The sequence below is a fragment of the Gekko japonicus genome, unplaced genomic scaffold (assembly GCF_001447785.1).
Source record: "Gekko japonicus isolate JY-2015 unplaced genomic scaffold, Gekko_japonicus_V1.1 scaffold116, whole genome shotgun sequence".
In the NCBI taxonomy this organism is placed as follows: Eukaryota; Metazoa; Chordata; class Lepidosauria; order Squamata; family Gekkonidae; genus Gekko; species Gekko japonicus.
The window spans coordinates 1,046,554-1,072,786 of record NW_015164669.1 but is presented as its reverse complement, the minus strand read 5'-3'; the positions used below and the strand labels follow the sequence as shown (position 1 = coordinate 1,072,786).

The window sequence follows — 26,233 nt, the reverse complement described above, 5'->3', positions numbered from 1 at the left end:
TCAAAACTTTAAAATGCTTCCAAAAGATCTCTAGGTCTCCAAACTGTGAGTTAAGCAAAGCTCAGGTGAAAAAGTGAACTGACCTTGGTAGTAATTGGAAGAGCCTAAGTTTAAAGCATGGAGGGAGAGGGACTAAGCACTCCCCCACCCATTTTTGGAAAATATGTAAAAGTGGTTTTGAATTGGAAATTAAAAGACTTAAAGCTAAAATAAGCAAACTGCCAAAATATACAAAGCGGATTTAAATCACATAACTTTTGTCTTGTTTTGGGAAACTTACTTTTTGTTGATATTATGGCTGGGAGAGGATGGAGGGTGCCGAAGAAAAAACTGGTGACCGGAAATAACATACCAACGACTCCTTCCCAGAACCAGGAAGTAACAACAGACTTTTCTTCACTGTTAGCAAATGCACTGCACCCCCTAATGGAACAGATGACTAACCTCAACACCAAACTGGACAGTGTTCAAAAACAACTGAATCAAATGGATAAAAGAACCTCAATAACAAAAAAAAGTTGGAAAAAATGGGAAAACAGACTGAGAATATTAATAAGAGAGTCAATGAAGGAGAGAAGGAAAGATCCTCCAATAAAACGCAATTAATACAGCTCCAGCTGGAAAGATCTACATATGTTTTACGCTTCCATGGGATCCCTGAAGAGAAGAACGAGGACTTAAAAGAACTGTTGGCGGAGGCTTTGGCCCCATTAATGGATTTCAAACAGGAAGACCTTGTGAAAGAGATGGATGTAGCCTACAGGATTTACCCGGATTTTATAAAAAATAATAAACTCCCAGGGAAAACCTACCTAAAATTCATGAAACGATCTACCAGAGAACTGGTGCTAAAATCTACAGTGGGAAAATTTTTAAAAATTAAGAATGAAGAGATAAAAATACTAAAAGACATTCCCTTTGAAGTCAGAAAACGGAGGAAACTATATAGGATGCTTACTCTCACTCTGCAAAAAAGGGAGTACCATATAGATGGTTATTCCCGGAAGGACTGAGTTTTAATTACTTGGATAAAAATACAAAATTGACTCTGTTCCAAAAGCTGAAAAAGTTATGGATCAAATGTTTAATCCGAAATATAAAAAGAAAGAAAAGAACTCTAAACCAGATCAGGAGGAAGAAGAAGATGAAGAATCCTACTCACAGGATTCAAAAAGCACTACTTTCACATCACCAGAATAATCAGAATCGGAGAAAGAAGCAGCCACCCCTAAACCCCCAAAAATGACGAAATGCAGGAAGAAAAGACTCTAGAACAAGAACAATAGTTCTTAAAGGCAGAATTTGTGCTAAGCTATTAAATGCATACTTTTAAAGCAATACTGCAATGAATTAAATTGTACACCAAACTTGTAATATTAGGTTAATAAGCTATATTTTTAGCTAATAAGATCGTGATATGCATTAGCTCTCCTTTCCCCAAACCAATAGATTATATAGTCTAGAATAGTGGTCCCCTTTTCCCCATCAAGTAGTTTCTATGTATTAGTCTACCCTTTTCCCATTTCCCATAGTTATAGTGTTAGGGCACAGTTTCTTTTCCCCTTTCAATCTTTAGTTGTAGTTTATAGAAAATGCAAATAAAAAAAATCCCCTTCGGGAGCAAAAAATAAATAATAAAAGCAAGATATCTGAAAGGAAACAAATAGGGTATCCAAATCATGCCAATGTTTGGCCTATCAATGGAAAAACTAAATACCCTACGGACATCTAGGCAATGCCATTCCCTTTCCTTGTCATGTCTATGATTGGGACAAAGGAAGGTAAAACAAGTATCTCTGACTTGTGAAAGAACTGGATTAACCTTGGGAATGAAGACTGGATCCTGGCATAACATCACCCTATCATTGTGGAACACACAAAGTTCCCTGTCACTTGACAGGGTCCTCAGTTCTGACACCTGCCTAGTTGACGTGATGCCTACTAAAAACAAGGTATTGAATGTTAATTCCTTGAGAGTACATGACTCCATGGGTTCAAAGGTTCTCTACACAATGCTCTCAGGACTCTATGTGGGTTCCAAGTCAGAAACCTCTGCACTTGTGGCGGTTTTAACCATGTAGTAACCCCTTAGGAATCTCTTAACGTGTGGATGGCAATTTAAGGGACTTCCCTTCCTACCCCTCATCACAACTGATATGACTGCCATCTGTCACTTTAATGTACTCATGCTTAGCCCCTCTATCCAAACCATCTTGGAGAATCACGTTCTGAACACCAAGAGTGAAAAACCCATCAGGTTGTGTTATACACCCTATTTGTGGAACCCTTCCTAGAAAGCTAGCATGGTGTCTGTCACCTTGTCAGAGTAACCCAATTCTTTTAGCTGTTTCCGCTCAACCTCCAGGCTGTTAGGTTTAGGAGGGCTGGGTGAGGATGTTGTGCCAATCCTAGTGTCAACAAGTCCTTTCCCAGTGGTAGGCACCATGGTTCCATAGTTGACAATCACTTCAGATCCTGGAACCAAACTCTTTGTGGCCAAGAGGGTGCTATCAGCACTAGTTCCGCCTTCTGTTCCAACAGCTTCTGAATCACCTCGTGAAGCAATTAAGTCAGTTGGAATGTGTACAGCCATCCCTGCAGACAGTAGCAGTTGAGAACCAGATTTCAGACCTTACATGCAGAAGTGAGCAACCTGATCAGATGGGCGGAGATACAGCTACAGTCACTGGAGGTGGTCCAGGTGGCAGGCCAGGACAGTGTATTGATGGACTGGCTGAGTAGATGGAGATTTGACCAGTCCATATGGATGGTCTGCAAGTTGGGTTTTCAACAGGTCTGCAAAAGGTACAGGATGATGGAAATTGACTTCTTTACCATGGACCAGAGTCATTAAGTTCCGCAATTCATATCCAGAGTTAAAAAATCAACAGGCAGCAGGAACAGATCTTCCTTATGCCATTGTCGTCATATTGTCTGTTTGGACTAGAATGTGATGACCTGTTAGTATCTTGGAGAATTCCAAGAGCCCCAGCCTTGTGGCTCTGAGTTCTTAAAATTTTATACTCAGTGAGTTCTCTTCCTGAGACCAAACCCCTTGTGTCATTGTCCCTCGAGAGTGGGTTCCCCACCCCAGCAGACTCGCATCTGTGATCATCACCACCCTCTTTAGATTTCAGACCAGGGATCCTCATTGGAAACAAGAGGGTTCCAGCCACCACTGCAGCTGATGCTGAAGTTGTTTTGGCAACTGTACCAGCTTGTAGCCCTAACTGGCCACCACATCCTGGTAAGATAAGGGAAAACATCTCTAGAGTTCGACCCTGGAACCTTGACCATTAAAGCACTTCATGACATGACACCATCATGCTTGGAAGATGGCCAGTACCATCCCCTTTATCTAGCATTTTTTCAGCTTCTCTATGGTCAGAAGTTGTATGTTGTGTTTTCTCTCCCAAGATAGAGAAACCCTGTCCTTCATTGTGCCTATCTGCACCCCCAGGTGTACCAATGATTGAGAGGCGTTTAGATTGCCCTTCTTCATGTTGACCATAAGGGCATGGTCACTAAAAAAAAAAAAAAATCACTGATATCTCTGATGCTTTACCACTCTTCTGGTAAGAAGGTGCCTTGATCAGGATGTCATCTAGAGATGGTGACAGTGACACTCCCTGAAGACTCAGATGTGTTACAATGACCACCATGATCTTGGTGAACCCCCTTGGGAATGACTTCAGACTGAAAGGCAGCGCTGGTACTGAAAGTGTTTCCCATCATATGCGAAGCATAGAAACCTGTGGTTAGCCTCTCGAATTGGGACGTGTAAATAGTCCTCCTATAGATTGATGGATGCCAGGAAATCCTTTGCTTGAAAATCTGCCAGAAAGGAATTCAGAGTTTTCATCCTGGATTTTTTTTAGACATGATGCAGTTGTTTAGCCATTTCAGGTCCAAGATTTTCCTGGCATCCCTATTCTTCTTTGGTTCTGGGCATGATATCCTTTTGGAGTCACAACAGGACTAACAGGTTTGTTTGTTTCTTTTTCAAAGGTAGAACATCTCTTTATCTTCAATAAGATATCTGTTGAGTCCATCTCTGAAAAAGTTTATGCCCTTGAAGGAACTGCCATCACTTTAGCCTGTGTTGCAGAGTCCCCATCCCAATTCTGAGCTACGTGTTCCTTCTGGCTGCTACACTGCATGGCAAACAGTGGTGGTGGAAGTGCTATCAAGAAGCAGCCCCCTGTTGTTTTCAAAGCAAGAGACAGTCAAAGGCGGACAGCTAACCAGGGCTGACTCTGCTTAACTTCCAAGATCCGATCAAACGGGACTAGCTTGGGCTATCCAGGCCAGGGCTGCTGCCATTCTCTGCCTCTGTCTCCCATCCAAGTACTAACCAGGGTTGACTCTGCTTAGCTTCTGAGATCTCAACAGATCAAACTAGATTGGGCTATGCAGGTCTGGGCACAGGGAACTGGCAGGTCTGACTTGGCAGTCATTTTCTATTCACTTGCCTGTTAGTGAAAGCAAAAGTAAGTCTACCATAAGGGTCCAGGGAACCAAGATGGCCACTATCATTGTCCTTGCCCTTCTATGGCCTTAGGGAATTGCTTGCAGGTTTTCTCCAGTCTACCACCCTGCCCTCCTTTGCCTCCGGTTTAGGGTTTTTGCCCTGTTAGTGCTTACCATGATTCTGGCAAGGACTAGAGGCTATAGGCTTGTTTGTTCCTTTGCAGCCCCGGTCCTCCGAGACCAGGGAGATTGCTGGATCTGCGCCAATTCCCTGGTCTCTTTGCAGACTCAACTGCTTCCCCTGATGTGCGTTGGTTGGGGAGGGGACCTCTAGCCACAGGCTGGGCCCTGCAGGAGTCTGCATACACAGACTTGGCTGCTGGGGATCTCCCAGGACTATCAGCTTCCATTGCAGTCTGCTGCCGACCGTGGCTCGAAATAACAAAGAGGGAGGGTCTCTCCCTCCTCCTTCTCTTCTTCTCATTCCTGGATCGCTGTGTTCTACACAACGCCCATGAAACACATCCTACTCAAGCAGCAGGGCCGGTGAGACTGGGATGTTCCCAGGGGACACGCCCCTCCCCTTCCTGCATTGATCTGAGGAAGCTCCCCCTGTTCTGGAGGAGGAGCCTGTTCCCAAGAGTAAGGACTGCCCCACTCCCAGGACCACTGGAGAATGCCCTAACAAGGTGGGGAGCTGTTAGGTATCTCATGTATAATGGCAGAGTCTGAGAAGGTAAGATACCAAAGAACTGACTCGAGCAGACTCTGTGAGAGCAATTCACTGTACAATTGTAATCCAGTTCTTTAAGGTGATGCTGGAGAAGTGAAAGGGCCTCTGCCTTACCTGGCAAAGATGTCTTCAGTTAAGCCCTAGTTGCCATTATCGAGCATCTACTGTCTTCATCCATCGAGAATGGTAAGGAACTTGTTCAAGAAAGAACAGTAGACCTTCCGAAGCAAAAATAATCCTTAGCCTTAGCTTGAAAGCGCTGAGCCACGCTCTAGCTTCCAATTATTTTTGGAAGATATATCTGAGACATAAGGAGGGACTCATCCTACATAGAAACTGACATAGGGGAGGGTCAAAGGATTCTGCAATCACCAAAATCCAGATAATGACCCTATATAATAACTGGGGTATTATTTTAGAGAACACCTGAATTGCTCCAGGGATATATCTTCTTCCCTCTGTAAAGAAGAACCGAGATATTGCTCTGCTAGCAGGCTTAATCTTATTCAAAGCAAACTTGTGCTGGTGAGACCAAGAGAGGTTTGAAGAGAAAACAATCCTCAGGTAGCAGAAATTCCTGACTTGTTCAATATCTGAGTTAGCTATAGTCCATTTGGAAAGGCCCAGGGTGCCATTTTTTTTTGGGGGGGGGGGGAACCAAGATTTTAGATTTATTATAGTTTATTTGCAACTCCTCATTTAAACAGTAGTTTGAGAAACATCTCAGGAGTCTCTTCAGGCCAAACTTGTTGTGGGAGATAAGAACTGAATAATTGGCATACAGCTGCAAGGTTATTTATTTCAAAGCTAATCTGGGGCATGAAACACCAGAGAAGAAAGACTTGACATCAGGTCATTTAGATATAAATTGAAAAGAAGGGGAGCAAGCAGACAATATTGCCTCACCCCCCCTATTGATGGTGAAACCCAGGTGTCCTTCAGCACCACATTGGACCTATGCAGTAGTATTGGTGTATTGGATCTTCATTAGCCACAGTAGTCTTTTATCAATGGATAGGCCCACCAGTTTCTCCCACAGCTCGCTTAAGCTGACAAAATTGAATGTTCCCTTAAGATCCATAAAGGCCACATAAAACGTCTTGCCAGGACTAGCTGTATATTTTTCTGCTATATGAAACAGAGTTAAACAGTGATCAACAGTGGAAAAGCCTCTCCTAAAGCCAATTTGTTCCCAGCCCAGGAATTTATTGGTCTTGATCCACTCCACTAATATTTGGTGCAAAAGGAAGAACATAATTTCCCATAAAACGATAGAAGGCTAATGGGCCGATAGTTGGCCAGATCAAGCCTATTGTTTTTTAAAAAAACTGGAATGATTATAGAATGCTTCCAAACCAGGGGGATTTCTCCCATTTGATTTATCCGAGAGAAAATAGGTACTCCATTTTTCCATCCATTTCATTTATTAGCTTCATTGACCTGAGGTCTTAAGCCAAACATGCAAACAACAACTATAAAATGCATTACTTATAATTACAAGAAATGATAAAAATTTAGACCAAACGTCTTTACAATAAAAGCTAGTAAATATGCTCTCGATCAGTAATATCAGACCACATTTTATAAACTTCAATGAATTCTATAAAATCCCATGATATTATGGAAATTAGTTTTAAAATTTTAAAATTGTATACAAAAGGTACTTATAACATGCGTGAAGACATATCTAGATCTGGGGGATGTAAGGAAGCTCATATATGAGGGAGTTTTCTTAGGTGGAACAATCCCTAAGGCAGAGTTGGAGCATACTCGCCTAGCACGAATTGAAGTGCTGAGTCGGTCAATGTTTGTCACCCTCAATCTCATCAAATTTAGCGCTTCTTGATAATTTAAATTATTAAGCCCCGTAGGGGCGAGACCAATCCACTCCAGCTTGTTATCTATATGTTTTGCCCACGTACATTTATAATTATCCCCTTTTAAAAGATAAAGAAGACCTCCTTGAGCATTAGGTGTCATATAAAGAACTTTCAGTCTCAATTTAAAGGCTGCCTTCCAGGCTCTTGACTCAAAGGAGCATTGTGCGAATTCTTCTCTAAGTGCCGTCCCTGCGACACATTTAGGGACTCCTGCAATTTTACGCAGGAACTGGAGAAGGATCTGATCTGATAATTCCGAAATTTCTTTAATCCAGATCGCAGCCCCATATAAAAATTGTGGAGTAACTTTCGCATTAAAAGCTGCAATGGCCATTGGGACATACTGGCCGCCTCTTGAATAATAGAATTTAAGGAGGGCATTAGAATTTAATTTAGCGATTTCAGTTGCTGCTCTTATATGATGTTTCCAGCGGCAACTGGAGCTGAACACTATCCCCAGATATTTGAAATGAGACACTTGTTCTATCTCCCCACCCTTAACCTTCCATGATCTTTGTTTTAAACAAGGTTTGTTAGAAAAAACCATTATTTTTGATTTCTCATAATTGATCATCAGCCCCTCTTGGATACAGTAATCAGTAAAAGCATTCACTAGCTTACGCAAGCCAACTTCTGATCTGGATAGCAGCACTGCATCATCTGCATAAAGTAGTATAGGAACTTCCTGTCCCGCTAGTATGGGTGCGTGACAGATTGTTTTTTTGATATATGGGACTACATCATTTATATAAAGATTAAAAAGCGTGGGGGCTAATAAGCATCCTTGCTTAACACCTTTAGAGAGATGAATGGTATTTGTAAGTTGCCCATCTACTCCGCAACGAATTTGTGCAGTAGGATTCTCGTACAGTTTGTAAATCAGCCAAAGAAGTCTCTTGTCTAGAGATGTTTTGGACAATTTGGCCCAGAGGCGGCATCTGGGGACTGAATCAAATGCTGCCCTGAGATCCATAAATGCTGCATAAAGGGAACCCTTTGAATAAGAAGAGTATTTATCGGCAAGATGATACAGTACCACGCAATGATCTAAGGCTGAGACTCCATTTCTAAATCCCGCTTGCTCAGGGTAAATTATAGATTCTGTTTTTATCCAGTCCAGCAGTTTATGATTTAAAAAAGCTGCATACACTTTGCCTATTACTGAAAGCAGGCTTATAGGCCTATAGTTAGTAGGAACTGTTTTTGGGCCTTTCTTATGTATTGGAACTATCACTGCATGCTTCCATGATTGAGGAATAATGCCAGATTCATTGATTTGAGTAAAAAGAGGGGCTAGAAATCTACTCCACCAGGTGGGGTTTACTTTTAGGAGATCTGCTGGAATTAAATCTGGGCCTGGAGCTTTGCCTGAACGCATTTGCATGATTAAAAGACTCACAGTCTCAGATGAAACTGGAGGCCAGAAGTTGGTTTGAGGTGGTTCAATCTGATCCCCTTGGGACTCAAAGCCAGGGGTCACAGCAAAAATAGCGGTGAAATATCTTTCCCAAATTCCGGGGGCAATACACGCTGGAATTCTATCTACTCCAGAAAGACCCCTGTTAATCAACTCCCAGAATGTTTGAGATTCATTATTGTTTATGGCTGTAATTAGAACCTTCCACTCTTGGCATGTGGCTGACCATTTTTTATATTTTACTAGGGACTTAAATTCTCTTTTTAATGATATAAGATCCATTAGATGAGCCTGGGAGTTTGTACGTTTAAATACACGGTGTTTAGACCTAATTCTTCTCATATGATCTCTGCACTCTTTATCAAACCAGGTATTTTTCCTGTCAGCCCTATTAACAGTAGCTAATTTAGAACAAATTGGCATAAAAAGATCTAAAATATTGGTTAATAATTCTTCCTTGAAATATGATCGTGTTTCAGGAGTTCCTCAGTTAGAAGTTTAGAATTATTAGAGTGCATAATGTTCATTGCAGTAGGAATCAAATTTGGAGACCATCTTATTGGTCTCAAAGAGTTTCCTCCTTGTTGCAGGTCAAATGCAAGCCTAGGTGGTAACAGACAATCAGGAGTGATTGAAATAGTTAGCTGAAGGGGCAAATGATCGCCTCCCATATAATCGGCCACCTTGAAGTTGCAAATTCTAGGCAGCAAGTTTGTTGATACCAATATATAATCAATTACACTAACGCCCTTGTGTGTTACACAGGTAAAATCGCCTATGGGGTCTAGATTCTTAAGTCCATTTAAAACCACAAGACCATAGCACATCATGAGGCTGAAGAGCTGTTTACCTGCCCAATTAACCTTACAGTCCCTCTATCTCCTTTGATATAAATAAGGATAGGAAAAGTCAACCAGAGATCTTTCTTCCTCAGTTGCTATCAGGGCATCATCATTTTGGCCCATTCGAGCATTAAAATCTCCCGCAAGCAATATTGAAGCACTAGGATATTGTTGCATGATCATATCAAGGAGTTCTCTCAGATTCTTCCAGAGAGATTCAATTTCTCTCTGAACAGATAAAGGGGGAAAGTAAATTGTAATGATTATCAAAGAATAAGTTGAAAATTGCAACCATGATGCCAATATATACTGATTAGCAGCTATCTGAGATACGCTAAGACAGTTAAGCGTTGAGGAAATTAAACAGGTTAACCCGGCCTTTGGGCGACCTTTATGTAGGCTAGGTTGAGCATTCACTTCAAAAACAACAAAACCAGGTAGACAAATGCTCTCTTTGACCCAAGTTTCCTGAACCATAATGATATGAAAATTTGATATATAGGTTTTAACAGCAGGATCTTTCATTCTACAGCTCCATCCTGTGATATTCCATGATAGTATTTTAATATGAGCATTTGATGGTTGTCAATTTGGGGTAGCCTCAAGCGGGAGTTTCTTTGAGCATAGAGCTTCAGATTTCTTCTCCGCACCTCCATTCACTATAATTACTGGCTCTAAGGGAATATGCTTATATATCACATGGTAGAGCGTCTGAGATTATCGAGATCACATCATCTATTTTAGGAAGAATAACATTAGAATTTCGTGGTGGAACATTTGGGATTACCAGAAACTCTTCATTTATTACAGAAGGAACATCACCGCCATGGGAAGGTTCCATTGACTGTTTGGAGCTTAATTTAATTTCTCTGAGGGAAGCCAACAGAGTTTGAAGCTGATTTAGTAGATTATCTTGGTCATCTGGGGGTAAAGCTCCAAAAGAGGCCAAAAGCCTTTCTTCCACATCATCATTTATTTCAGTCGGTATTGTATTTATCACTTCCATGGGTTCAACACTTGGGTTTAGCATTAAAGGATGTGGGTTTTGAATTCTCACTTCAGGGGGCGATTTTATAGGAGAAGAGAGATCAATAAGCATTGATGGGTCTAGTGAATCATGCATTTTTGTTCTGCTGATCTCCTTCTGTTTAATCTTAGCATTATCTAAACTCATTTTCAGTGGACATAAAGTCGGAACAACTAATTGATGAACAGAGTGAAAATAGGTACTAGAATTCTCCCCCACCACAATGGATTTAGTTTGAGAAGCTCATTCCAGATCTTATCTTGGCCAGGGGCCTTTCTGGCTCTAATTTGACAGATCTTATTGCATACATCTTTCTCCAGTTGTTGTTGTTTTGTTGTTTAGGCACCCAGTCGAGTCCAACTCTTCGCAACCCCATGGACCACATCACGCCAGGCCCTCCTGTCTTCCGTTGTGCTCTGGAGTTTGCTTAATTTCATGTTCGTTGCCTCGAAAACACTAACCATCTCATCCTTTGCCGTCCCCGTCTTCTTTGACCTTCAATCTTTCCCAGCATCAGGGTCTTCTCCAGTGAGGGCTCACTTCTCATTTGGTGGCCAAAGTATTTGGGCTTCATCTTCAGTATCTGGCCTTCCAGGGAACAGTCAGGGTTGATTTCTTTTAGGATTGACTGATTTATCTTCTTGCAGTCCAGGGGACTCTCAAGAGTCTTCTCCAGCTCCATAATTCAAAAGAATCTATTCCTCAGTGCTCGGCCTTCCTTATAGTCCAACTCTTGCAGCCATACAGTACTACTGGGAATACCACTGCTTTGACCATATGGACATTTGTTGGCAGGGTGATGTCTCTACTTTTTATTATGCTGTAAAGGTTCGCCATCGCTTTCCTCCCAAGGAGCAGGCATCTTTTATTTATTTTATTTTATTTATTTAATCTTCGACTTTATATCCCGCTCGAACCCCCTTCTCAGGGGGTCTCTGAGCGGCTTACATATGGTGCTAATCACCCAAATTGCCCTGACTATGGCCACAAAGTTTATGGGGTGGGGTTACCTACTAGCACCCTTGTGGTGGTAGTCTTGGCTCCTTGGCTCGGCGCTTTCCACTTTTTCCATCCAGCGGGTTTCATTTTTTCGGTCGGCAGTTCCTCCTTTTAATTTCATGGCTGCAGTCACCATCTGCAGTGATCTTGGATCCCAGGAACGTGAAGTCTGTCACTGCTTCCATGACTTCTCCTTCTATTTGCCAAGGAGTGATGGGGCTGGATGTTGAGTTTCAAGCCAACCTTTGCGCCAGCCCCGTAGCTAGGGAATTCTTTGGGAGGGGGCCTTGGGGGGGCCCGCCAGCTAATTAAATGGAAGTACAGTGCAGGTGGTAAGTTGGTGCACTTTGGGGGCAGCCCTGGAGGGAGGGGGCCCAGAAGAAACACAAGGGGGCCGGGCCCCGTGGGCCCCATGTTAGCTACGGGCCTGCTTTGCGCTCTCATCTTTTACCTTAAACAAGAGGTTCTTTGGGTCCTCTTCACTTTCTGCCATTAGAGTGGTATCGTCTGCATATCTGAAGTTGTTGATGTTTTCCCAGCAATTCTCCAGTAAAGATAATGATTCCCTTGCTCGAAAGCCAGTCGAATCCGACTCTAGGGCTGCGGTGCTCATCTCCGTTTCAAAGCCAAATAGCCAGCACTGTCCGAAGACATTTCCGTGGTCATGTGGCCAGCATGACTAAACACCAAGGTGCATGGAATGCTGTTACCTTCCCACTGAAGTGGTACCTATTTATCTACTTGCAATTTCTTGCTTTTGAACTGCTAGGTTGGCAGGAGCTGGAACTAGAGACGGGAGCTCACTCCGTCCAGGAGCCCAATTAGGAGGGTCATCTGACATTCTAGTAGTGTTGGAGAAACTAGAGCAAAACAGCTCTTTTGAACTCCCTGTCAGTCAGGGTTCTCAGACCAGTATAATGCTTCAGCAGTTAGCTGTCCACCACACCTATCTCTCAGATTTGTAGGCTCAAAAAGCAAAAAAAAGTCTGGTGAGTTTGAGAGAGAGCCATTCAGCAACGTAGTCCTTAATGTCATTTTCAAGCATTACTTCCTGGCCTGCCTTTTAGTTGGCTACTTCCTTGAGAGCGCTGGCATAATAATTTGGGGTGCCCACGTTTTGGGCACCCTTGATGCCCCCTGCAAGCAGGAAGATGGCACTTATCCTCCTTGCCCTCCAAATTGTGGGATATGGAGGAAGGTGGACAAATTGCATCCACCCTCCTCAGACTTCATGGAAGCTCCCCCATGGAGAAGAGAAAGAATCTGCTACCCTCCTCAACACCTGCATCACACAGAGATAAGAAGCCTCCACCTGCCCCCCACACACACAACAAGGAGGTGGGGACAAGGGAAGGAATCTACCTGCCCTCCTCCTCTTCCCTGCAGTGTGTGGAGCTGAGAAAGAATATCTCACCCCATCTGTACAGCATGGAGGCAAGAAGCATCTGCTTGCCACCCTTCTCTTCCACTGCTGCTCTGCCCACCTGACAAAGGGAAGCAGAGGAAGAACATGCTTCCCACAGGCTGCCCACTGCGGCCAGGGGGGGACTTCACAGAGCTGCCACATTCTGCAACAGATGACCCTGTTCCAGTGGATGAGGCACCTGCAAGCCCTATTGCCAGCTCTCCACTGTTAGTGTCCTAGGTGTGCCAGCTACCTGAGGTTCCCTAAGGATGCCATCCTAAAAAGAGTTATACTCTTCTGTCCATTAGGGTCAGTGATTAGGATGGCACTGGTAGTCACCAGTCAGACAGCTCTCTTTATCTCTCCCACTTTGACTTTATCTGGCTGTCGTTAAGAGCTATTTTCTGCCTCAAATGTACTTTTGGCAAGTCAGCTGGTGCTGAAACTCTGTATTAAACACTGGACCAACTGCCATCATCAAGGAATATATAATTCAACCAACCACCCTACCATTCCCTGGCAATTATTCTATTACCTGACATGCCTTTATTATGTTAACAGGTTCCTCTTCATTTGGCTCTGGTGTTCCTTGATTTTGTAGTAGATTCCTCACTGTCTCTTCCATTCTGAAACAGGGAAGAAGTATTAAAAGTAAGATTTTTTTTACATGTTAGCTCCATTGTATTAAATTCACTTAAAACACAAAGCATATGAGAGCTTCCTCATATCAGCCCCCAATACAAGAAAAACATTAATGTATTTATCCTCTTTTTGTAGAGTGTAATGCTATGCTCACTCGCACTCAATATTCATTAAGTGTACAAGAGTTGTTTGGTTACTGCATCCCATTTTTATTCTTTTTTAAAAAAAGAATTCAAACAAGACCATACATTTCTTTGGCATCTTGTCCTTCCTCCAAGGAGCTCAAGACAGCGTATATGGAATTTTCCCAACATTTCCCAAAGCTAGGCTGTGATTAGCTGAAGGTCATCCAATGAGCTGCAGTAACCTGAGCAGGAGTTTGGATTCTGTGGTCAAAATCTTACTTTCAACCCATTATGCCACACTTGATCTACACTTGGTAGCAATGTATGAAGAGCCTTGCTGGACCGGCCCAAAGTCCACCTATTCTGTCTCCTACCGTGGCTGGTCAGATGTCACAAACATAACAAAGGAGTGAAGACTTTCCCCTGCATCTGAAATTTTACTCACCAGCCTAGTTTATCAAACCAGTCACCATCCTTTAAAGTTACTTCTCTGATGACAACTTCCCAGTCTATTCAGGGGTTTTTTTAAATGTTAAAGTCATCATACACCCTGCTTCTCAAGGAAGAGTAATCTGAAAGAGATGCATTCTAGTCTACTAAGATGTCCAGTGACAGTTCAGTTATTTTTAGTATAATTATTATTGATATGCATGACTTTACTTTGCCAGAATGCACCTAGTACAATTATACCATCTGTTGACCAAATGTGAGCAAAAAATAAACTAAATATAATCTTAAATTCAGACAGGGGCATGTTGTTTCTCAGTAACAGATGGAAACCATTTGTGCTCGTATCCTGACCTTAATCAGCACCCTTCCCTATTCCCAATGCTCCCCTCTCCCAGTATAACTCCATAAAGAAAAAAATAACATAAAGTACATGTACTTGCAACCCTACATATGTGATTAAAAATGTAATATCTGACTTCAATCAGGTGATTAGATGTCACTTTCTCCAAAAGCACAGTGACACCACTGAATATTAAAAAAAAAAAAATAGAAGGGCCAGTTCATTCACAAAAGGATGCTGGCCTTATCTAGTTCATAACTTTTATTTTATTAGAAATACACAAATACAGATGTGAAGAGGAAACATTTTGAAATAACACAATAAAACCAACATATAAACTTTCAAATAAGATTTCCACATTGTTACCTTTGTGTGTGTGTGTACGTATGTGTTTTCCGTTCTTTAAATATTGTAATTATCATTAAACCTTTGTTAAACCTTATAACAATATTATATTAAAATATGCAACTCATACCCATGTGAACTATATAACAGATTAACTGAGTTTGTAGGATTTTCTAATGATTACAATAAGAAAATCAAAAAATGAAAGCATAATAACTGAAAGGAACTTTAAATCCATTTATGGAATTGGGACCACCCGGAGGAGAGGAAGTGCTGCGATGCTAAATAGTTTAATATCGGGAACCATTTGGGAGTGAATGTGTCTTGAATGGGGTGTTGGGAAGAGAGGTTTAGTTTATTTAATACTGCGTCCATTAAATAATGGTTCCACAATTTTTTATACCACACTTCCACATTAGGTGCTCTGTGATCCTTCCAACATGATGCAATTGCCGTTTTAGCAGCATCCAATAAGACTTCTATTAACGCTTTATGTGGTCTGTTTTTTAAATCAGGTGGCCACGTATTTAAAAATATGATCTCCGGTAAGAGTGGGATCTTCACAGAGGTAATCAACTGGATTGTGGACAATATGTTCAGCCAGAAACCTTTTATCTTTACACACTTCCACCAACAGTGGGCGTAGTCGCCAATTTCTTGGCATCCTTTCCAACATTTTGGGGAAGTCTCCGCTGACATCAAAGCAATTTTACGAGGTGTAACATACCATCTATTCATTATTTTAAAGTTTTGAAGGGTAACAGAGATAGATTTGTTTTTGAAACAGTGTGAGGACCAAAACCTTTCCCATACCTCATCCGTGAGAATCGTTGTGCATTCTTTTTGCCAAGCAGCTTGATAAGGAGGGGGTTTTGCAATTGATTTTTTAAGAAGGGTGGCATAAATTTGTGAAATGAGGCCTTTATTTTGATTATCAAAATTTCTTATTATAATTTCCATGTCCGAAAGAGGTTGTGCTAGCAGGTTAGTGACCTCTAATTGATGAAGAAGATGACTTAACTGAAGGTAGAAAAACCAAGGAATTGGACAGCCTAACTTTTGTTCCAATTCAGATTTACTATTAATACCTTTCTTATTGGCAATATCGACAATACATGATATATTCCGGGATCTCCATAAATTGCCCAATTTCATATTCGATCCTGGAGGAAACCGATTTTGATTTAAGAATGAGGAGTAGCGTGACAATTTGGGTAACAAAAGTTTGGTATGCCTTTTCCAGCATTGAATAGTCGAATAGACTAGGTCTACAAATGACACCTTCATGCAAGCACAGCATGGCTGTAGATCCAGTTGTGGTCCCACAGAATCACAAAGTAATTATTTGAAGGCCACAATCATATGAGAACGGCCCTGTAAGAAAGCTGAATCTAATTCTTCCATATCTTCCTTTATTTCAATGCAAAATTGCCAGTATCTATGTCACCACAGAGGCTTAGATCCACAGACAAAGAATAGATACCTTTTTTGAATCACCTCTCAATTTAGGCAAAATGCTCATGCTAAAAATAATTAAGTTAGTGTCTGCTATTACCTCTCAGAATTATATCTACTCAATTTTTTTTTTCTGAACACAGAAAATGGTAAGAGTTGTAAGCATTAACAAAATACCAGAAATCTATTTTCTCTAATGCATTTGCAGAAATTGACGGTAGCCTCAGACTAGACAGTTCCTTGTTGAATGCACAAGTCAGATCCACCTTATAGCAAAACAACAATTTCAAGTGACAGACCAAACTACACAGTGTGACAAACTAATCCTGTTAACAGACAGAGCTGTTAGAATGGAAAATCAAATGCAGTCTTTGCTACAATTGTTTTTTATTAAAGAAATTTGTAAAGGTTGAATTATCAATAATGCTGATTTAGCCCTAACAACAGGTTTTACTTCAGACATTACAAGATGCTTTGCTCATTTAAAGCAGATACATATAGTAGAAAACTACCAAAATAAAATAACAACATTAATATTTGCCAATTTATTTATTTATTTTCTATTAAAGAGCTACTGTGGAAACTAAGCCATGGTATTCTTCCAGCAGACATATTCATTGCAGCAACTGGGCTGCTACTATTTATTACTTATGACTTACTGTTCCTTTGAAGAACTTTGATATGTCCCCCATCTCCCATCACATGCTTTCAGATTGTTCTCTAAACATCTTTGTTTAGAGATGCTCCAGACTATGAAGAGCTCAGTGCTGGGGTATGTGTGTGGAGGGGAGAAATCCATCCTCACCAGGAGGCTTTCAGTAACAGCAGTATAGAAATCATAAGAGTGAAATCATAGTGAGTGAATGTGAGAGGATGAGTGGGAGCGGATGATGATTTTGACTGCTAGTGCGGTGGATGTTGGATGGTTGTGTTGTTTGATTGTAACTACTGGGGATAGGGTTTTTCAATTGTTGTATTTATTGTGGCGTTGCTGCTGTAGTTGTAGTTATTGTAGTTGTTATTTTCTGGTAGTTGTAATTGTTATCTCTGATGAATTGTTACTTGTATAACAGAACCTCATCTACCATTCCAATGTATTTGAAAAAGTGTGCCTTGCACACGGAAGCTCATACCTTGAATAAACCTTTGTTGGTCTTAAAGGTGCCACTGGACTCTAAATTTGTTCTATTGCTTCAGACCAACATGGCTGACCATCTGGATACATTTTGAGGCATAAGCTGTATAAACAGGAAGGCTTCTATGTGCGGAATGGACACGTGGCTGCTGTGTTTCTGCAAATCATAGTACAGCCACATGCTCAGACCACGTTGATTCATACAACAAGGCCTCAGTACAATCCCAGCTGGGTTGTGAGCCTGCTGACAGGTCTGTAGGATTCTGTGCAGGACATAGGGGGCCTAGAAGAAACTGAACCAATAGTAATCAAAACTAAAGTAATCCCCCTCCTGAGTTTGGTCTCACTGCTCTTAGCTCTTGGGGAACCCTAACTTTTTTTATATTATTGGACGGATCTTGAGGTGATAAGTTTGTATCAGGACTTGGTGGCCTAGACATTGAGGTAAGCTGGTCTAGCTTTAACAAAACTTGATTTAGTTGTTCAAAGATAAACTGTACTGTTGCGGAGCAAAGCAGAACTATCTCTGCCATCTTAGCAACCTCGTTGTTTACTTCCTCTGCTTCAGGATTGCCTGCTGGGGTGGGATTTTCACTTGTCCATGCCTTATTGGAGTGGTCTGCAGTAAATCGTTTAGAGGCAGAACCAAAGGTCACCTCTGTCAAAGCGTCTTTATGCCCCTTGGGGCTAACTAGGGCAAAAAAGAGAGTCAATTCTGCTTTGCTTGGGGGGGGGATGAGAGCAAATCTACTGGTCTACGCTGATGCTTGTGGGCCATTGAAGCTCTCAGGTTTTGTTCCTCATTCGTCACTAAAGTAATCAAGAATAAAGATGACAGAGGTGAAATGCTTTAAATTAGTACATTTTCTGATGAACACAGAAAAATATCAAGCTAATAATGACTGTGAGACTGTGTACCGGCGCATGTAATTCCAGGTCCAACTTCACTGCTCCCTCCTGAGAAGAATGAAAAATTACTGATTGGGAGCCTTAAAACTGACCTTGCAAAGGAACAGGACATGACAAGGTGTCTTGTACAGATTAGAGAAGAATGTTTCAACAGAAAAGGTCTGGTATATGATAAGCAGGACAGTGATGCCTAACCGCAGTCGCAAGACAGACAATTCAAGGTCTCTGTGTAATGCATAAAATAAAGTTGCAAGATATGTACTGGGTTCGCTTGGTGGGAGAGCTGGGAACCCCTGCTGCAGTAGAACTCTGTCTGAGTCTGTGCTGCTGGCTGGAGTTGAGCAAAGCTCATAGGACACTCCTAAAACCTATTTGCTAGTGAATGCCATGAAGTGCTGCTTGATTAGGTCAAGGTCTTCTGTGCTTAATCAGAAGACAGTTTGGGGAAAGGTATTAGTGTAGGTTTCCAATAAATTCCAAGTTTAAACATGGAGATACTTTTAAAAAGTAGGCAGCTATGGCGATCTCTCCCTCTTCTCTCCCTCACACACGAGAAGCTTTTGAAAGTTCAAAATAAACACAATATTTTAGTTAACCGGGAGGGGGGGAAAGTTAGGTGGAATCAGGGTAGAATATATAAGGTGAACAGATGATTAAAACTGAGATAACGTTGTAATCACACAAACTCAAGATAATTGGTTGCCAACAACTAAGGGTTTTTGGGTTTGGTTGTTTTTTGGGCTTTTGAACAAGATCTTAGAAACTTTGTGGAGAGAGGTTTTCTTTTCAGTGTCTGCTTAAACACTCAAGCGTATGTTTCAGAGCTCCACTGACAGTTTAGTTTAAAAGGCAGGAACATACATCCCAGTTCCCAAAATCCTTCTTCATACACAGACCAGGAGTCACTCCTCTCTTAAGAGCTATCTCCCTTTTCACTGGGAGGGGATTACTTCTCTTAACTAGAAGCAATTTCCCTTTTCAGCTTAAGTGGGGATACTCTCTGATCCTCCCTTCTTTTGTCTCTCTCCCAGTCCACCATCAGTGCTTAACTGTCTCTTATTCAACTGTCAGTTCCCAACTGTCATATTTTAACTGACACTTTCCACAGCCTGTCACTCAAAGGTTCTCAGACTCTGTGAGGCATTAACCCTTGACAGTCCATCACAGCAGCATACACTGGTTGTCAGCCACCTCTCCTTGATGCAGGCATGCTGATGGATAAATGATAATCAAAACTGTGCCTTCCTCAGGAGTAGTCACACAGCAATCTTTGCCACACAGTATTACTAATGAAAGCCAGGTCCTTCTTTTCGTGCTTTGGCAAGCAGAACGCAAGGATTATCAGTTGTCACTTCTCCAGTACCACTAGCAGACTGATGACTGGAAATTTACCATCTCATAGTAGCCACGATATAATAATGCAGAGAGAATCTTAAAACCAGCTCAAACAGGATACAGTGTTGGGAAAGAAAACATTTTAAAGGCAAACAGCCAGCACAGAGGCAATGAAGCAAACTAAATTGAGTGGAGGGGTGCGGGAAACCCTAATAGCGGAATGCAGTTAGCACATCTTAAAATGTGACATAAACATAATTGCTAAAATAGTTAAAAGAACATGTACAACTCATTCAATTTCAGTGGGGACAGTATTTTTTTAGATCCACCCCCACCCATATAATTAGAGAGAGAGAGAGAGAGAGAGAGAGAGTGAGTATAGGAGGTATTCATATCAATCGATTTCAGATCAAAAAGAACAAACAAAAACACTGTGATCTTGGCCATATGTACACAGTACTCTTTTTTAATATGCTGTATTCATATATAAGGTTGCACTGACTTTCATCAATTCCCCCATCAGGATTTAGGAGAGCCCCCTTCCAAAGGTGCCAGTACTCTGTACTGGTATGTACCAGCAAAAAAGAGTCCTGGATGTACAAACAGGTGAATTTTAATCTTAACAGATGGTCAGGTCTTTCCCCCAATTGCTACCACAATCCAAAGCATGATTCTTTAGTATTGTGCTTTTTCATCAAGAAGATATCAAAGAATTTTGGAATTAAGGGAAGATTCTCCTTTGGTGACATTCAGGCAACCAAATCCAACAGGAGTGGTATGTGTAGCTGATGATAGATTTGCCCTCAATTAATCTCTTTGACACCCTTACAAATATTAGTACAGCAGAACCTCTTTAATTCACACAAATGACAGAGAAGCCTATTGTGAATTACTGAGTTTTGCACATTAGTAAAGTGAGCAAACACAATAAAAGAGGCAAGGATGATCTATCACAACTTGTGCTTTGTTCATTTATTTGTACAAAATGTAATTTGGCTGTAGTTAATTGCCATTACGTTTTGGATGCTAGGAAATGAAGTGCAGAAAGGTCTGAAGAAATAATGGAATAATACAAGACCTCAAAGACTACAGGATCAGTTATTGAGTATTGGCAGAGAAATGGTCAATTGTACATTTTGCAACCACAGAATGTAACTATTATCATATCTCTGTCAAATGGGAAAATACAGATCATGTAAATGTTCAGCAACTTCACGAAACCTGCACAATAACAGTTTAGAAGAGGCATTGAGATCAGCAGTAAGAATATCCTGGTGATTCCTGGCCCCAAAGATATCCGTCTGGCCTCGACCAGCCTTGACCCCAGCCTGGTGGAACTCTCTAAGGATCCGTGCCCTGTCTGATCTATTAAAGTTCTGCAGGGCATGCAAGGCAAAGATGTTCTGCCAGGCCTTTGGTTGAGGCCAGTGACAGTTCGCTTACATCTCCCTGGCTAGGTATGCCATCTTGTTTAAAGGGTTTAAATATTTATGTTGAATGTTTTAATATTGAATTTTTATAGTTTTAACTGGTTTTAAAATTGTACTGGATTTTATGTTGTTGTAAATCACCCCGAGCCCTGCGTAAGCAGAGAAGGGCGGTTAAGAAATGGAATGAAATAAATGAATAAATAAATAAATAAAAATAAAACTATCGTGCCCCACGGTTATCCAACTGCAGAAAAATGTTCTGATCTTATGTGTGCAAAAAGTGTCCATGGAACAAAAGAAGCCTCCGGACCACTATTGCATGTGCTTGTTAACATGTTATTTCCCTGTCTGCAAGTGCTTTCCATTCTTTTTTCTGTAGTGGAAGCCTCAATGGACTGGCAGTGATATCCTAACGAGAGTAGCACCCTTACAAGCCCATTGACTTCAATGGATATGGAAGATTGTAACTCTGTTTAGGATTGCTCTGTAAATGTCAAGACAGCTGTCTTAATAATTTCTAGATTTAAACATGATACACAAATTATGGAAACTGGGCCACAATCTCCCCCAATAGTACTAGAATTAGTACTATAGAAAATATGTTTTATTTAATATTCTGCACACAAAGGAGAAGAAACATTCAATTTAGTTTTGCTAATCTAAGCTTTAACAACTAGATTTTGCTGAAGATACTCATAGATAATGTAACAAACAAAGAAAGGAAGGTTTGGACCTATAGTTGCCTGTAAATATCTAAGGAGGTTGCTTCTTCTTGGGCCTTAGCAACAGCCACCTCTGCTTTAGGGTCATGGCTCATTCATACCTGGCTGCTTTTGTGCTTACAGTCTACAAGCAAAATCTTCTCGAGCACCAGAGAGGAATGCATGAATCCCCCAAGGGTTGTGGTTGGATCATTAAAGTATCATACCGGTAGAGCAAAGGATCACTTGTAGTTCATCTCCTGGTGTCTGGAATAGTAAGATGTACCCATTCGATGACCTGGATACTTTGCTTGCTTTTTTTTTTTTAAACACCTGCACAGCAGCATCTATTGTGTTATACTATATGCAGAACTACTGCAAGGCTTGTTAATCAGAACTCAACTGTACATCTTTTCTATATATTGGGAGTGGGGGTGTGGCACTCCTCCTGCCCAGTCCCACCAGCCACCTCTCTGTCATCATGACACAGGCTGTGTGTCCTCCCAAGGCCTCAGAATTGGAAGCAGAGGGGGTTGCTTCACCTTGTCCCTCCCTTTCCCAGACAGCAGCTCTTGCAGCTTTGAGTTTAGCCTGCTCCTCCTTGCAACCAGGCAGGATAGCCAGCGGGGAGAGCAACTGAGTCTCTGGGCCTTTCCTACCTTGCAGCAAGCCCACCCCCCACTGCCTCCAGCAAGCTCAGCTTCCTGGAGGGCCTGGTACTGGGGCATCATTCCCGCTCCTGCCAAACTGGGGCCTTGCTGGGGCATAACTCCCACTCCTGCCAAACATCAGCCTTGGCCTTGCTGCTGGCCTTGTTGGGTGAGACTGCTCTCGGCTATGTCAGCCTCTGCCCCACTGGCGACACTGGGAAGAACACACACGGGTAAGGCTTCCATACAGCGAGCAAGAGAGCCAGCCCCCAGTCTTGAGGTATCTTCCAGACAGGGGAGAAACCAGAATTCACATGAGGTGGTGTGGCGAAACGGGGACCCGCCCTCAGCCCTGGGAGACTGAGCAACCGTTCGGTGGCTCGCAAGCCTGTTTTTGCCTGCCTACCCTGTCTAGTGGGAATATTTCATTTCCTCAGTCGCTGCCACCATTCACTGAATTTACACTGCCTTCCTAGAGGAACAGTGAGACCCCTCTGGCTGATCCCCCAACCATGGGAAGTGGATAACTTAATCTTTGGGTGCCCCCTGGAGAGTTGGCAACCCCTTCCAATCTGGGCCCGTTTGGCTTCCCTAGTCTTCCTTTGCCATGTGTAATGTGCTGAGGAGGGAGGACTATGTGGTCAGAGCACAACACTAACTATTAGTCCAAATAAAAGAATTTAACTATTTACACACTTATGGAGCACACACACACTAAATGAATAAGGTACAACTGTAGGAGTAAGCATACGCTATGAACCAACAGGGCATAAATCAACAAGGGTTAAATTTTCCCTAAACACCGTACTCTCTACCTCTGAAGGTTGTGGTCTCAGGAAAGGATCTCTCCTTGGACTGGCCTCTGGTTCTGCTTCAGCCTCTCTCTCTTGCCCAAGAGAGCAGGGAGACTCCCATTCAGTCCCCAAACAAGCTGACTGTTGAATGGCTGAATGTCTGCTGCCTCCCAGGGTTCCCCCACATCTCCAGCTTGTGGCCTGGACACCCTGGTCAGCACAGGCAGCAGGAGCCTTTCTTAACCTCCTATAGAATGAAGACTGCCTCCCCCTGGATGGGCTGGAGTATAATTAATGCTCCCCCACCCCTTGGGATGGTCCCGCTTTTCCCGCACTTTTTGTCCTTGGGCAGCTGGGAACTGTAGGCCAGCAAATGCGAAAGCCCCATTCAACCCAGTGAGTGGTACCCCTGCTGGCCCTTTTCCGGAACTACAGCTCAATTAAACCTTATGGGGTACATTTTAAACAAGGCACCCCAGACGGCAGCCATCTTACATACACAGGTAACTGCCATTTCGTTACAGGTGGTATAAAATGTGTGTGTATAGACTAAGACCAATCCAGACAACACACCATCCATTCACAGACACTGATGATGCTTCTATAAGGCATACAGAGATACCTAAGCAATATTCCTTTTACTAACTGAAGGTAGTAGCAGGGCAACTGCAGCAAAGCAATATGCAATTGAACATGTACAGTCATTTTTCTAAAATCCAAAATGTTTGAGGTGTTTGAACTCAGATAAACAGGGTGTTCAACATCTGGCTTCAATGATCACCATCTCTAAGCATGACATGAGCCAAAGCAATGGCTGACTGAACATCCCTGCTTAAGAACAGTTTTTCTGCACAGAAGGATTGAGGATGTGGCTCAGATCTGTTCTGACAGCAAAGCTTCATTGACTTCAACCAGGAAAGAGAGAGAGAAAGCAAACAAGCACTCATTAGCATCCATGACATTTTACATTGTAGCAAAACAGTACAGATCTCACAATGTCATCTTCAGCTCTTGGAAAGCAATAGATGGAAAAGACAAACATTGGAGGAAATGGGAAATAAAATTCAATTCCAGCTTGCTCATTGATGACGGGGAGGGCGGGGTATAAACTGAATGAATGAATGGTGATATCTATCTATATCTATATCTATATCATATATCATATATCATATATATGATATATGATATATGATATATGAAAGTCCCCTCACCATAAAATCAATGCCCAAAGTCCCCTCACCATAAAATCAATGCCCAAGCCAAACCCCTGGACCTAGAAACACAACATTTGAGGAGAGTACTCTTACCATGACGTAGATGCTTACTAAGAAGGGATTTTTAGAAATTCAACCCCTAACAGGGTCAAAAGGGGTAAAATATGCTCCCCCCATTGCTTCCTATGTGGCTGCCAGGCTGCTACCTCCTAGTACTCCCCACTCTCTGACTGGTCAGCTGGAGAGCTCAGTGTTCTGAGGTAAGAAAAAAACAGTTACAGGAGAATGCAGAGAGCTTAAGACAGTTGAGGAAATCAGGAATGGCCAACCACCTGTGAGGTGCAGCAATGCTGCTGGCCCAGCCTCTCCTATGCCTTCAGACATGCTCCCCCCACCTCCTACTCCTAACAGGTGACTTATCTGGCAGGTGCAGCAGTGGGTGTAGGGTACTTAAAGCCATCAGAGAGCCTGCCCCAGCAGTAATGCCTTAGCGATCCTGCCCACCCATCCTCCAAAATAGCTTGCAATACCCCTCCCCTCCCCCTCCTACACTGGACAGACAGCTGCCTGTCAGGTGTAGGAGAAAGGTGTAGGAGAAAGGATGCCCGACAACTGCCAATACCTTCAGACATGGTACCCCTTGTACATCTGACAGACAACCGCCTGTAAAGGGTTGGAAGGGGCACAGAGTCCTTAAACCTGTTGGGGAGACTTGCTTAGCAGGATTGCCCTAGCAGTGCTGCTGGCCCAGCCCCCCTGATGCCTTTAAACACAATCCCCCCCTTACACCAGACAGGTGGGTGTTTGTCAGGTGTAGGATCAGGGCCAGGCTACTTTAATCCATCAGGGAGGCCACCCCAGCAAGATCACTTTAGCGATGCTGCTGGCCCAGCCTCTCCAGTGGCTTTAGCCACACTCTCACCCACTATGGAAATATACCCCAAATTTGTAGAAAAGCCTGTATTAGGTTATTTAACTTCTCACAACATGGGTTCTAGAAAATTGGTTCATATGAACTTGCTTAATATCTGATTGCTTGAATGTTGTTTTGAATACATAGCTATGTCCCACTTCTTAAATGTAAGATAAATGAGAAGCATTTGGGGGGGAAGGGGGGTATGCCCTACACCACCACCCCAAAATCAATGCCCAGGCCAAACCCCTGCACCAAGAAACCAAAAATAAGGGGACTGCATTCCTACCATGATGTCAGCCCCCACAAGAAAACTCCTTCAAGAAACTACAGTTCCCTCTCAAGGTCTGCTTTACTATGGCTCCTGCCATAAAGTTCCTCATCAAAGGCTCCTAAGTAAGCTAAAAAATCATGGGATAGAAGGACAAGTCCTTTTATGGATCAAAAACTGGCTAGTTCATAGAAAACAGAGAGTGAGTGTAGGTGGGCAATTTTCTCAGTGGAGGGTGGTAAGCAGTGGGGTACCGCAGGGATCAGTACTTGGTCCACTGCTTTTTAACTTGTTCATAAATGATTTGGAGATGGGAGTAAGCAGTGAAGTGGCTAAATTTGCAGATGATACAAAGTTGTTCAGGGTGGTGAAAACCAGTGAGGATTGTGAGGCACTCCAAAGGGATCTGTCAAAGATGGGCGAGTGGGCGTCAACATGGCAAATGGGGTTCAATGTGGCCAAGTGCAAGGTGATGCACATTGGAGCCAAAAATCCTAAATATAAATACACATTGATGGGGTCTGAACTGGCAGAGACTGAGCAAGAGAGAGATCTTGGAGTTGTAGTGGATAACTCACTGAAAATGTCGAGACAGTGTGTGACTGCAATAAAGAAGGCCAATGCTATGCTGGGGATTATTAGGAAGGGTATTGAAAACAGATCAGCCAATATAATAATGCCCCTATATAAATCAATGGTGAGACCTCATTTGGAATACTGTGTGCAGTTCTGGGCACCACACCTTAAAAAG

General features: G+C 42.3%; 1 protein-coding gene across 1 annotated transcript in view; it reads right to left on the bottom strand.

Annotated features, from left to right (window-relative positions):
• The window catches only part of NCKAP5 (NCK associated protein 5), a 647,654-nt gene that overhangs the window by 315,311 nt on the left and 306,110 nt on the right, over positions 1 to 26,233 (bottom strand). The window contains exon 5 of the mRNA XM_015409153.1: positions 13,309 to 13,399. Within this exon, the coding sequence (XP_015264639.1) occupies positions 13,309 to 13,399 (91 nt within the window). The remainder of the gene's footprint in view (positions 1 to 13,308; positions 13,400 to 26,233) is intronic.